Genomic DNA, 14,550 nt, shown 5'->3' with positions numbered 1-14,550 from the left:
CAGGAGTCCTGCCTTGCATGGGTACAACTCCAAACTCCAGGCAAAACGTTCGAAGATGATCGCAACGTGTCATTCGGATCCGCATGGTCATTTTCCACCATTGAAAAATGATCGAGCATTGACGAGCGAAACGACTGGTCGCGCCACCTCTGTGAAAATCTCCGAGTGATCACGCCGCTAGAGTAACCTGCTTTCGCTGTCGGGCTTCGAGGTCAGAGTATCCGATGCTATCGGTGCCACCGTTGCTAGGGTGTGATTACACTTGGGGGTGTTGGACAGCCCCATTTGCCGCTCTTTGATGGCAGTGAGTAGTCTGGTGCGCCGGAACATGTCGTTGTAGAAACTGGTCGCCATTCGGAAGTCGCGACAGTCTCGGGGCTCTCGGGAGAACGACCAAGTACCCTCTATCGTGTCGACACCTTGGCACACTCGGCAGGCACCTGTGATCGATAGAAGCAATCGTTGGAAATGCGATTGGTATCATCTCGATCTATTTCTGAGCTCTCGGATGACTGCCAAACGATTGACCTTTATAGATTTTCGGTAATGCTAGACGAGCTTGTGCATTGTGTCGCTTCCTAATGCTCGTTGTTATTGAGATCATGAAATTGGATAACACGTAGGGTTTATTTATATAAAACGAATGCGTTGTCTTACCAACAAAGACCGCGATGGTCTTAGTCCGATTGTCGGTAGCAGTTAGGGTGAATGGCCCACCGCGTTTGAAGGGAGCATAACCGCTGATGTTCCATGTTGTATTCAGTAGACCAGGCGAGGTGATGTGGGTTAATTGAGGTGTCAGCTTGGCCATGGAAACCGCTACGCTGCGATTGGTAACTTTGATGTCAATGCGAACTCCCGCTTGAGTAGTCACCCAGGATCCGGTCAGTCTACAAGGCAGACCTAACGAAAATCTAAGTTATTAACCGGTATCTCTTCTAGTCATGCTGAGAGTGATCGAATAGCATGAAGGATGTCTTTCATTTCTGTCTTAGGAAATTGATGCCAAAATATACTCGCCTTCCTTCTGCTCCGTTTTCGTCCGGTCAATCTTCAGCTCCTCCAGTTCATCGATAACCTTGTTCAAGATCTCGCTAGCTACGGCCTTGGTTTCGTTAACCATGGCCGAGAAATTGGCAGGCGTTGGATGTGACTGAGCAACAGCTTCCGCAATCGTGGTCATGGGAAGCAAATGGTACTCGTTGACTTTAACCCGACCCTTTTCCTCTTGCTTCTTTATCTCGCCGGGTTCAGGGGGCACCGAGGAGGCTTCGCCAACTCCCTTCATCTTCGGGTTTTGTTCGGTGGTCGGACACGCGGTACCATTCGCCACACTCTGTCCACCCACGTCCTGCTTCTGGCTATCTGGTTTCTCGTCGGCAGCTGGTCTCTCCATTTGCAGAATGGGTTGAGGTGCCAGAGCCTGTAAACTACCTAGTCCCCGACTATTGGTCCAGTTGTCCTTGGCCCTTTTCTCCGACAGGTCCAGCACCCCAAAGTTCGGTACGTGCTTGACGGGTCCTGGTGAGGGAGACGGTGGTGTGTTTCCGGTTCGAGTATTGGTGCCCACTGTGGGAGTAGGTGCAGGAGTCGGCGCAGGACTCGAAGAAGTAGTAGCTAGCTGGCTTTGGGAGACGGAGCTTGGTTGCTGAGCCGTTTGAGTAGTAGTTGCTCGCAACGTGGTATTTAAGGTGGGATTGATAGTGAACCTTAGCGATTCTAGGATCTTTCCGAACGGGTGCTGGATGTTATCCATATTGGCCACCTTGGCGTTCCCCATGGTGCTTGGACTCTCCAGCCAACTACCACCCTTCTCGTTCTCGGCGCTAACCCATGAACCGGACAGCTCACCGTATTTCGACGACGAATGTTCTGGACTCTTTAGGTCCGCGAATCTGTACGGGTCTGCATACATCTGCTGAGGATTCAATCTCGTAAATTGATGCTGTGGAAGGAGGAGTCCTGCTGCAACGTGTCTATGAGCCCCAGTATCCATCAATGGTCTTACTAAAGATTGAGGATTTCCACTTTCCATGTTGGCGAGGGATCCCGAAGGCGCTGCTGTTGCTGGGTTCCCAAGGTATGGTACTTGATCCGGAAGCTGGTCCATCGAGCCAGACTCCTGAATACTGTCTTGAGGATTGTTTGCATATGAGTACAAGTGACCTAGGTTGTCGTTCTTTTCTAGAGAGCTGAACTTGGACCCATATCCGCTGTCGTCCCCCAGCTCTGAATATCCAACAGAGTTCTGACTGGGCAAGCCACCCTGTAACGCTGCACGATAATTCGGTACTTGTGGCTGTATTCTTATAACTCCTTCTTCTGGTTTCAGCTCTCGGTTGTACTTGTCTAAACTTTCTTCAGGGTATGAGGAGGCGGCTTGACTGAACTTGTTCCGAGGGTCTTGGTACGACGAAATGGAGTTGGACACATTCGACAGGGTTTGCCTGACAAACCTGACCCGCGATCCTCTCGCTGGATCCATCAGTTTCGAGTGGATTTTCCTATCTGGAGGATTGTTGAAGATCTCATTATCGCTATAATATTCGGAGTATTCAACGCCCTGGTCGCCTGTGCTTTTCCCGGCTGGGTCCTTTGTCGTCGTTCTCATTAGACGAGCCAACATGCTCTCGCGTTCCTGGATTTTACGGGAGTTTTTCTTCTTTCTCTTAGATACGATCGACTTGGAATCGGTCGATTCGAATCCCGAATCCTGATTTGAATCCAGGAGGTAGTCGTTGGGTTGTCGAAAGTTGTCCTCGAGGCCTCTCTTCCGATTGACACTTGGCATTGGGGTCCCGTAGCCCTGCAAGGGAATTGCCTCGGGAATTTCACTTCCAGATACTAACAATGAGTCCTGAAATCCTTCATTCGAGACTTTGCCCTCTTCTCGCCCCTCGGAGGATTCCCTCTGCGTGTAAGTTCATTACGGGTAATGCTAAATTGGCATCTTATTAATTCGAAATTAATAATAATACACAATTTTACAGTTTCAAATGTATTAGTCGCAAAAATATATCGAAAGTATCTGTCGGAAGTTCCAGTAAATACTTGATTTGATCCAGTAAAATGCTTCGGAAGTTCTCGCGGAACTGCTTTTACTTCTTTGTCTCTTTTAATATTTGATAAGCAGTTAAAAGAAACTCAATCTGACAAGTTCAGCTCCGATAAAGTTAAATGTAAGAAAGAACGAACTATTTTGTCTATTTTACCTACTCGAAGAGCCGGAAGCGTACCTACCTTAGCCGCGAATTTCTTGGACCACGGAAGAGAGTTCTCGTCTCTTTTAGTCCTGTCCTTGGGCCTCTTCCGCTTTCGCCTGTTGGGTCCTTTGTTCCTAGAGGTCCCGTGATTAATGGCACGAGAAGATGGTACCGCGACGCCAACGCCTTTCGCTGGTAAACGAAGGCCACCGGGGACACTTCTGCGTGGTGGCTTAACCTCCGTAAGTCGCTTAAAAGTGTCCTGAATTTTCGGGGACTTGAGGGCCTCCTTCGCTAATTTTTGAGCCAAGACCTGAGTCGCGGATAGCTTGGGATTGGCGAGAATCGCCTTGACAAAGGTGGTCCTACCATGGCGCGTCTTAAACACGCGTCGCTTGTTCCTGGCTCCTGGTTCCTGAAATCCTGGGGCTAGGTTAGACGAGGAACCCTCGAATGGGATTGGGCATTCTTCCTTTGGAAAGGATAACGCCGGTTGGTCCATTATCGGAAACGGATCTGCGACCTCGACGTCCATCGAATCTTCTCCTCTGGCTTCCGTGCGAACTACGCTGATTAGTAGCGGGACGATTATATTGAATCTGGAAAACGGAAGCAAAGGATGCCCGTAGTAATGCTTTTCAACTCCTAAAAAATAATTTCTAGGAATACATCCATTCAAAGGAAATGATCGGGTTGACTTGTACGTTCCCCTAAAATTAAATGAAATCGGAACTTTCAACATTATTCGCGAAAGGATATTCTCCAAATGAATAAATTTGTTTACGATGCTGGCACTATCCTGAGATTAGAGTTGAGCTCTTTTTATGACTGTCATTAAGACGTCTGTTTGTCACATGTCACTGTTAAGAATTTAATGCCACGTTTGAATGCCAAAGAAATTGGATCCGAGGGCGGAGGAGGAAACCCGGAAGTCCGAGGACCTACCTGAGCGAACTTAGCTGCATTCCTCTAGGAGGTGGAATGACCTTCGAATCGGTCGCGAGGCCATGAGTCTTCGTGTGTAACACGGAAGAGCAGCGCGACTCCGAATCCTCAGAAGTTGAGCCCCGAAGACACCCCCTCGAGCTGGTTCGCCACCCTCTACAGCGCTCTCCGACTCGGCAGGTCCTTATCGAGCGCACGGAACGGGCGCTTCTTATTAATTAATCTCATCTTCGGTTAAGAAAAACGTATCGAACCTCCGCGACCGCGATGCTCGCTTTTCGAAGCTTTCCGCTCCTGTTTTCTTTTTCCCACGGTGACACGCGTGGTGGTTTTTCCTATATCCATGAATAACGCGCGCCACCTCGTCCAACGAACCCCCTAGACTCCCATGAACCTCGCGAAAATGATGGTTGGTTCTCTTTCGCGGTAAAATTTGCAACAAATTCTTCTCAAATGTTCTTCCATCCTGAAGGTCGTAAATAAATTTCGCCGATACTTGGGGGTTTCTTAGTTCTTTTTGGATCGTTTCAAGAGGCAGCTCATTTGGAAGAACATCCATGAAGGAATTCGCTACAGCCAACAGGGATGTCCGGGCAAACATCCATTTAAGGGGCATATGTAATGTAATCTCTCGTGTCGGATGAATGTGACGTATGCACAGTCTAGATTGAACCTTTCGACAACGGGATGTTGAAGTACTTTTTTCATGTGCTTGCTCCACCGATGCAGAAATTGATAGCGAATTGTCTGCTCTAGCTCCTCGTGCACATTAAGGTGGTATGAATAAATCAGCCTATATATATCTGAGAAGTCAAATCGTTGGGGAAAGTATTCTCCGAATTGGATGTACCGATGGAGGCTCTAAAGCAGGTCTTGAAACTCATGAAATTTCATTTTTCATAAAAAATGTATTTATCATGGACTTGAACCAACATGCCGTGGCCGGTGCATATTTTCGATGTTTTACCCTTCTTAGGGGCTTAGAATAGAAAATGATGAGTTTCAAGATCAAGCTCGAACAATTTAGAATACCGTAGAAATAGAATATTACAGAGTCAGATGGGAAAATATCGAAAATAGTTTCACCAACGATTACAAGAGAATGCTGGCTTGTCTCGTGGTAAACACGTTTTTAGAGCGAAAATTTAGTTGTGGCTAAACGCCACAGATGGCGACGTTGGTTCTAAACAATCGTTAGAATAATGAGTTCAATGGATTTCGACAGTTTTACATCGATCTCTTTATCATTACACTACCGAAATAACATATGGATTGCTTGAGTTCGTATAATTCTCAACGTACACTGTAAAAGACTTCAACATAAATATAAATATCGGTAACGGGACGCGCCAGTTTATGTTTCCTGAGTATTCAAAATGACGTTCCCACTAAAAAGGGTGTAGATGGATTTTAATTTATCGGCCTCGATTAAATTTCTCAGTGCCTTTCATATCATCTTAGGGTGAAGTGAAACCCCCCTCAAATCAGTACATTCTAATAACACACTTTTTTTTTAAGGGTATTGGATCGAACATTGACCCTAGAACCAAAATGGCGTCGAGCTCTCATATTTCAATTGATATCCAAGTATTGAAGACTCTGATATGAGAAATTACGATTTCAAGACAATTGCACAACAATTCAGAACAATCTAGTAATCGAGAAACTCGCAATTGTACGGGATAAAGACAAAAAATGTCTTATGCGCTTCTGTGCTAAAACGAAGGTAACGCGAGATCTTGGAGAGAAAATTTAGTTGATCGTAAAACCACAGATGGCGCAGGGTGGCATTCTGCAGTCATTTAGGACATCGAAAACCATGAAACCAAGAGATTTCTGGAGTCTTACTTCGATTTCTTTATAACTATTTAACGGAAACGACATATGGAGTACGCCATTTGGTACAATACCCAATATAATTCAACACTGCTATCGATATAAATACTAACGTCGGCAACGTAGGTATTTAGAAGAATCTTTTTTACCGACGTCGAGGAGATTTCTCTCAGTGTTTCACATCACCTTAAGGATACTTGGTCCTCGGGTCATGAAGGTAAGGTGTGTTACACAAATGCGTCAAAGTCCGAATATACGCGATCGAAATGTCTTGGAATCGGGCCAAGTACGCAGGCGTCGGCCTCAATTAGTCGGATATTACGTTCGAATATCCCGCACACGAATGGCACGCATTAATAACGCGGAAATGAGCGTTGCACCGAGTGTCACTCCCAACCTAGTCGGAGGCAAGAGTTACTCGAGTGCGTCCCTTGGAGGTGCTCATCTAGGGAGGGAAATCTTTTTGCTTGTCAACGGCACATGCATTAGGCCGCCTAGACGACTGCTATGCCAAGTTTAATTAATTGAAAAAGACAGCCGGAGCGGCTAGAGCGTTACCAGGATGCGTCTGCGATGCTTTGTAACGGGTGATAATATTTCTTCCTCGGGATAAAAAGAAAATCTTCCCCCCGATTGACGTTCATTAGTGCAACATTTTCGGAAATTTCGGTAATGAGTAAATGTCATTACTGACATTTTTTCTGAGACAGGAATTTATCATGTAAGGGAGGTAAAGTGTTTCTCCCATATTAAATCTCTTAAGGTTATTGCACATGGTGATTACCCTGCAGATTATCTTTTCTATGAAAGAGAGGATATAGTTATTGCAAGGTGGATCATTTCAGCCTCGTGAAGCGATTTCAAGTGTTCGTGTACGAGGAAAAATAATTTCATTAGAATTACTATAGCGATATGGTTAAAATACCGTGGTAAATGAAACCAGAGAAATGGTGAAATTGACCACATGGAATGGTAATATTAACTACATGAAGAAGTTATAATACGCACAGTAAAATGGAAGGTTTATCTGGGAGCTGTAACTACAATTATATTAAGATTTTACACGTTGCTAGGTTATTCTAAATTTACTTATGTGATTGCAATAGCAATGGTTCGGCCCCATTAGTTTTCGACAGGACCGCCAGATGGCCGGAGTTCTTGCAGACGATACAGACAGCTCATTTTACATATAAGACCCGTTAATATCATTTATATTCAAGTTACAAAGACCCTGCCCCTTTCCGAAGAAGAGGTAAAAGGGAAGCGATCTTCGAGAAATCACCCTTTTAAGCATCAAATGATGTTTTACTACTTAAGGTAGAAATGCATGTGAATGCTAACAGGCACATAAGTATAATGTACGCAATCACAAAAATAGAATTTTTTATCTCGACGGTAAATTTCTAAATGGACATTCACGACTATGCATAATGTTGGGACAACTCGTTCCTTGTAGTTACATTGACTAAATCGTGAAGTAACACTTTTACTATGTCACGCAGGTTATTGCAACTTCTTCCCAAGATTGTTCCGCATGTTGCCTTGCAATCACTACAATTGTGGCTTTTCTAACCGTTCTTTTTTTCCATGTAGGTAATTGGTTTTACACCGCGAGTACATGTCATCGTCACAAGTCAAAAAGACCCTACCTCTTTCCGAAGAAGAGGTAAAACGGAAGCGATCTTCGAGAAACCACCCTTTTAAGCATCAAATGATGTTTTACCACTTAAGGTAGAAACGTATGTGAACGCTAACAGGCACATAAGTATAATGTACGCAATCACAAAAATAGAATTTTTTATCTCGACGGTAAATTTCTAAATGGACATTCACGACTATGCATAATGTTGGGACAACTCGTTCCTTGTAGTTACATTGACTAAATCGTTTTTACTATGTCACGCAGGTTATTACAACCTCCTCCCAAGATTGTTCCGCATGTTGCCTTGCAATAGGGTTACAATCACTACAATTGTGGCTTTCCTAACCGTTCTTTTTTTCCATGTAGGTGATTGGTTTTACACCGCGAGTACATATGTCATCCAAAAAGGACTCGAGGAATTATATCGCCAAATCGAATCAACGGTCGTGCAGTGAGTTGAGACAAAGTTAATGCAAACAGTTCCTAAGACGGATCCTGTCAATGTTCGGCGCCGTTCGTCTGGATCGGACTGTCGGTCAGGAATTCTCGATTTGTGCGCGCATGTTCAGCCAAAGGAGAAATGGAAGACAACTGCGCGCCGAAGCCAAGTCGAGGATGCCCGAAAAGGAACAAACCGCACTCTCGTGAGGCTCGATTCACATTATGCGTGTCTTTAGTAGAACTCAAATAATGCTTGAAAAAACAGGACAATTTTTCGACCGAAATTTCGATGATGCAAAACAATGACGAGGCAACGGTACTCTTTTTACATATATTTACCATCTTTATCGAGCTACATTTGATTTAGTTTAATCGCGCTTGATTTTCAATGTGCGATGTCATATGTATGTTCATCTTGTACAGATAATTTTATTTAAACCGTTTATGTTAAACGGTAATGCGTGGTCGAAGGTACTCTCACGTGTTGTAAATCAACCCTAAGATACTAGTCTGCTTCGTGCTTTGCACGCTAATCCATCTGTCAGTCATTCGCTGTCACATGGCTGTCACTAACGGTAGTCACAAGGCTCGTTAACGCACTCGTAGTTTCACCAAGGTGATTCGCCTGGATAGACGTACCACTTTGTATGGCCGGAGGGAAAACAAGAACAACGATCGTCGAGAGGCGCCACTTCGAAGGTGCTAGGGATCGTGAAGAATTAAAGTGGTCATAAAACGTCCATTGGGAAGAGAACCGCGGGTTACCCTTTTTGGGATCTTTAATTTTTATCTATAATAACAAGACCATAAGTGACGTCAAAAGATACCGCAGAGAAACTTTTCCATTGATTGCTTCTGACATATTGTTATTTATTTGTGACCTCAACTTCTGACGATGGAATATGGATGGATGACAATGGAAACTATATTGATGGCATACGTAAATTTTCACGCGATTGCATTTTGGATACCGTTTGGGGACAGATTTTTATAAGAGTAACGCATAGATGGAGGGCTTCAAGGATTGGTCTTTCAAACGTTGTTTGGAAACCGCCTTAAGTAACGTCAAAGAGGTCTCGTTTATAAAACTTTTCTCCGAGTTGGGTGTACTGAATCGATTCAAACTTCAAAATATAAATGTGGACGGTATAAGGAAGGTCCTGAAACTCATGAAACGTCAATTTCTTTTTAAATTGTTCATAGGTATTCTTAACATTTTTTTCTAAAAAATGAAATTTCACGACTGTCAGGACCTTCTTTATAGCCTCCACATTCACGTTGTAAAGTTTGAAACGATTCAGCGCACCCAGTTCGGAGAAAAGTTTCATGAACGCTTGACCCCTCGAATGCCACTTTCACATCCACTTAACCCTTTGGCTACTAACAGCGCCTAAAGGCGCCCGACGTTTGGTCCAATATTGCCTGCACGGTCGGACGAATTTCGCCCATATGTCGAAATGGCTCCGTGTTCAAAGGGTTTAATGGTCAAGCAACCGAATCTCCATTTGTACCTATCTGCATATTCCAACCTAGCAGCTCGGATCGAGAGTTCGTTTCTATCAGCTTGATTCAAAAGCGAATACCTTTATAGTCCTCCGTTTCCCCCACCCGCTCAAAAAATGAAGAAAATGGACCTAGAAGTCAAGACGGACGCATAAATAGATCTCGATCATACGCCGAAGTGCAATCGATGATTATGCGTAGCCTACATTACTCCTGAGACCGCGATTCTCGTTCGAAACCAAGATTCGTGAATCGATCTTATTCCTAGTCATGGTCTGTGGTGATTCGACTTTTTAGTAAGAAAATATAATTTTAAATACCAGATATTTGTCGGGTACAATTACGTTTGGCCATTGTCGATCTATTTATCACAAGAAACAGTACCTGGATAGACAAAGTGATGTAAAATTTCCATCAAATTTGCCTCCCAAAAGATCATGAAACGAGTTATGGGAGTGTTGCTTATGAGTCCTCATTTGGAAGTCATATCTGCAGGACACAATTATGAACCAAAAATACTTGAATTTGAAACAATGTTAAGTACATGCAATGTCTCAACGTTTGTTCGCATACGTAAAGCCAAATTTATTTCAAGCATTGTTGATAAACAATTGCAGGGTCTGTACCTCATATTTGAGTCACGGCGCGATGGAAATGGGAATATGGAGCAACGTCGTGTTTAGCTCACATTTGTTGCATTAATAAACTTCATACAATATTCGCAAATTAATATCATGGAATGACGTTATAGCCCCTGTTAAATTTTCAGCTCATAAATGTCGATTGTGGCGTAAGTGGCATGTGACTCAAGCATGCGGTAAATATATTGCTGACAAATTTACCCTAAATATTTGTTTAAATTTATTGTGCAACGTGCGTGCATATATTGCAGGCATTTCATGCAGCATATGGTCTGGAAATTGTTTGTAAAATTGATTTTCCTCGTCACAGGATGATCATGAATTTCTATCTGGGGTACTGGTTACGTCTCTTTGGTGGGTTTCACGCATGTACAGAATTGCATTCTACATCAGCGCTAGAACAGCCTCGCGTTATTAATTCTTGACCATGCATCCCTCGTGCCGCATTATGTGCTCAATGTGTACCTAGACCTCGCCGGCATATGCCGAACAGGCGACCTCGAAATTCGCATTTAGCCCCCAACTCATTCACGAGAGAGCCTTATTAAAGGAATCCATCGTCCAGCGACTGCTCCTCCGGTTATATTTACCGAGAACGTTACCGAGTTTTTGTACAAATAAGGTTTGTTCGCGTTGTCCGCACTTTCTACCCTCGAGGGTAACGAGGGTACTACACTTTTCTTGAAAGGTGCAGAAGGGTAAATACACTTTCGTCGACGTCCAGAACGCCAGAAAGCTCAAGAAAGGACAAGATGGCCGATTTAGCGGGACAGTATGCGATTTTAGCTATTCGAATCGGATGACGATGAAAGCGAAGATGTAATGCTTCCTCCATTACATCTGCTAGCCAATGACGACGATGGTGATAACATATGATGCAGTAATACATAATGATCGTACAATTTTTCAAAGATTACATACAAAATTAAAACGCTTAATTGTCCTATACGCGAAGAAAGTGTATTAATCATTATTTCTATTTCTATTACGTTGAGATCTTGGGACAAACTTTGTATTTTCCTGTTTGTTGGTCTTTTCAATGTTGAAATTTGCCGCCGAATTCACGGCCTGCACTTTTACAACATCTTGCACTAGTTCGGGATCGAGGGTAAAAAGTGTACACTTGGGGTAGATACCCTCGCAAAACGACCAGCGACGTCTGCGTCACTTCCGTCAAAACGAACGCCAAAATGTACACTTTAAAGTGTGGGCAAAACGAAGAAACCTACAGCTTGCCCCCACTGTCCCTATGGATCTCGTCCATTGAATCTTTTTCAATTCCTTTTTCAAAATTCCCCGCAGAGGTCCGCGCGGAAGCCCCTCGGATAGCCTCGGCGCCAATTTCGAACAAGTTCGATGCCGGAGCACGTTGGGCGAGCACAGGAGAGACGGTGGGCGTCGCGACGCCTTGCGCCTGGCATTGGTAACAGTCTCGAGATAGCCGCCGGCTGGCTTCTTACCGCCTCGGAAATTTATTCGTGTATATTCTGCGCGCGAAGTGACGAGCAACCTCGACAGCTCTCGAGGGTCTTCTCCTCGCTGCAATTTGCCCAAAGCGACATTTCTTTTCCCCGAGTACAATCGTCCGCGGTCCTCGCTTCGAGTGGCTCCCATCGGTTCCGAGGAGAGAGGTGAGTTTCTTTCCTACACCCTGTAAGAGGCCCGCCGCCCGGCGTGCTAATTTTACGGCCGGTGTTGTGCAAGTGTCCAATTCGGCTTTGCCACGAGATTGCCACGAGATTGCCACGAGATGAGAGAGAGAAGTCTTTCAATTATTCCACGGGGGCTTAATCGATCGACGATCCTGTGCTCCAATTGGCGATTCCGACGCGGAATTCTTCAAAATTCGACCCACTTCTCCAAGGTCGCGACGCCTACGCCAGAATTTCCTGCGCTTCACCGTGCTCCAAATTAACGCGTATATTCGGGACAATCCGGCCGATGAGAGATCCAGGAGAGGAGTTTTTGCCTCTGTCAGTGGCGAACGGTTTTGAGGGAGCCGTTGGCATAGAAATCCGTTTTAGCGTAGGTTGGGTTGGTCGTGAAAGACTCCATTAGGGAACTCCCTGGCTCGAAACGTTCATACAAGTTTCCTACATTTTCTTTTCCATCACCTGAGGATCGTTCCGGGTCGTTTCTGGTTATCTAGTGGTCGTGATTATTTATTCCACACGATTTTAGTCTCATTAAAAGGAAATTATATGACGATGGGGCCCGCGTGCATCGGAAGGTTTTTATTTAAGACCCCCGTGGCATCTGCCATAATACCCACAATCTTGAACTATTTTAAAGCAATTGACTTTTAATTAATCTTCGGACAGCGTGCTTGAATAAAAAAAATTAATGACTGCATAATGAGACGTCAGTACTTAAAGCTTATATATATATATTTGTTGAGGACTATCTCCGAGAAGAGTCGCTACATATTTTATTAAGAAAAAAATTTGGTCAAATCAACTTTTTAATATTTGAATAATATTCCGGGAATGGCACGATTTCAAGCTCTGTCTCGCGGCTATCATAATTGCATCTTTCAACGTCGGACGTCGTATGGAGCTTCGTAAACGGAGGAAATATACTCAGCTCGGAAGAGTAAAGTGTTTACAGCCAGACATAGGTCGTATATATACGTAAGCGTTGTATCCGCGTATACAAGATCTACGTACATTTGCCCTGCTCTAGTTCCTGCTTTTAGCAAATCACGGATTCAGCACAGCTAATTCATCTTGCAATGCGCATTAGACTGCTCAGGTCATGTTGCAAATGAGATCCGTCGCGGATTTGCTTTTCCTTTATTGTTTATTAATCTCACACAATCATTTTTGAGAAATCTAGCATTCGTGATCGAATTTTTGCAATTACTGTTAAATGCATACATGCGCACTCGGTGAGGTTGATAAAGTGTCTTTATTCTTCGTCATACTAGCGGGAAAATATAGGCCGAATATGAAGCAACCGAGGCGAAACCGTGTCATCTATTTATCAGCAGTTTGACAAAATTTGGGAGCTGAAGGAACGATAAAGTGCGGCAGATTTGACGGCTATAATTTCTCCCGAGCAAAGAAAAACGGGCGAATTGGACGACGTGGACACCCGAAAATGTCGAAATGAAATTACGCGTGGCGTGCGTCAAGATACCTCGTGAAATAACTGTGCCGTTTTCCTGACACACTTTCGGATGTGGAACATCCGAAACTGTGAATCAAACTGTCGTTCATTCCCACGAAGATGGGACTTTTCATCCGGGGATAAGTGTGTTTTTCTTGTCGTAGTCGCGCGAAGACTTTCGGAGCTCTCGGGAGATGATCGGCAATGATTTTGAAAATCAGACGTACTCGTGGGAATTTCTTGAAATAAATTCAGACTTTCGAGATTTTTAGACTTGGGTCGTGACTACACTACAAACGATCAATTTAGACCAGACCAGACCAGATCCTACTGAAAGAATTGCTTCTTATACACGTGGCTACACTTTGCAAGTATCTGATAAGGTCCAGTTTCACCTGATCTGATACAGACCAAGTGTGGCCCCGTTTATAAGGGAATATGTTTCAGTCTGGTCTGCTTCGATTAGCTGCAGAGTAGCCATAACTTAATTGGAAAACTTATGTCGAGCGGCAGGGCCCGTCACTCCACGTGCAATAAATGCAGTTTTCGTTTCTAATGATGCATTGCCATGTAAAAAGTTTCCAATAAAATATATTCTTTACGCCATACCGAATAAATTTCATGGGATCCATTTTTCTGTCTTGTGTACCGAAAAGCCAAAATGGAAGTTTGTCGCAATTTGCGTTCTTTTGAATTTTTGATACAAGGATTAAAGGAATATGAAATATCTCGAAGGCATCTAGTACAACGAGTTATGATTCTTCTGTTTAAATATTGTGAACACATAAGACATAAGCATTTATACAAGAATTAGTGAGGCTTTTTTGTAGGACTTTCGGTGGATTATCTACTTGTTTGTATCGACTAAGTGTATCGTTGCAAAAGTTTGGCCTTAGTACATACAATTTTTTGTGCGTACTGTTTATAAAATTACAAATTCGAGACGGTTTATATCGACTCGAAATCGACAGCGGAAGTGACCCAATTAACGACGAAATTAAAGAAAATGCGGCCAACCATGCTGAGGTACCAGCCAGCCAATCCCCAAACGAGTACCGTCTGCCGTGTCGGAAATAGATCCCTCTAAACTGATCGTAAAGGTTGATCCACCGATGTGGATTACCCTTAAGTCGTTCTTCAAACAAGACGGCATTAAATCGTGATTTTACTTCTGCTCAGGACGAGGGTATAAGACTACTAAGGCACGGCAGTATAGGACTATAACTAAGCG

At 43.9% G+C, this 14,550-nt stretch overlaps 2 protein-coding genes across 4 annotated transcripts in view; one reads left to right on the top strand and one right to left on the bottom strand.

Annotated features, from left to right (window-relative positions):
- Positions 1–883: 883 nt before the first annotated feature.
- LOC105695915 lies at positions 884–4,198 on the bottom strand. 2 transcript variants are annotated; one of them, XM_023432533.1, is made up of 3 exons: positions 4,149–4,198; positions 3,241–3,802; positions 884–2,911 (listed from the first exon to the last, which is right to left on the bottom strand). In XM_023432533.1, exons 1-3 carry the CDS (start codon positions 4,166–4,168, stop codon positions 992–994), a joined length of 2,502 nt encoding a protein of 833 aa, XP_023288301.1. In that variant the 5' UTR covers positions 4,169–4,198; the 3' UTR covers positions 884–991. The 2 variants fall into 2 exon arrangements, with proteins under 2 accessions (XP_023288301.1, XP_023288300.1); XM_023432532.1 differs by lacking the exon at positions 4,149–4,198 and having other exon boundaries at positions 3,241–3,947.
- Positions 4,199–11,638: 7,440 nt separating this feature from the next.
- The window catches only part of LOC105695912 (obscurin), a 78,508-nt gene continuing 75,596 nt past the window's right edge, over positions 11,639–14,550 (top strand). For both annotated transcript variants that reach the window (XM_012417955.2, XM_012417954.2), the window contains exon 1: positions 11,639–11,842. The gene's annotated coding sequence lies outside the window, so the exon portion shown is untranslated. The remainder of the gene's footprint in view (positions 11,843–14,550) is intronic.

Source organism: Orussus abietinus, unplaced genomic scaffold (genome assembly GCF_000612105.2).
Source record: "Orussus abietinus isolate OABI.00-Male unplaced genomic scaffold, Oabi_2.0 scaffold67, whole genome shotgun sequence".
NCBI lineage: Eukaryota > Metazoa > Arthropoda > Insecta > Hymenoptera > Orussidae > Orussus > Orussus abietinus.
Note: the sequence above shows the minus strand (reverse complement) of the source record. Positions and strands in the feature narration are given on the sequence as shown.

Bases quoted from the DNA above. Each gene is read 5' to 3' on its own strand.
- LOC105695915 (XM_023432532.1), bottom strand. From the start codon at position 3,945: ATGTTGAAAGTTCCGATTTCATTTAATTTTAGGGGAACGTACAAGTCA. The intron at 2,912-3,240 runs GTAGGTACGCTT...ACTTACACGCAG, and splicing joins CCAAGAAATTCGCGGCTAAG to AGGGAATCCTCCGAGGGGCG.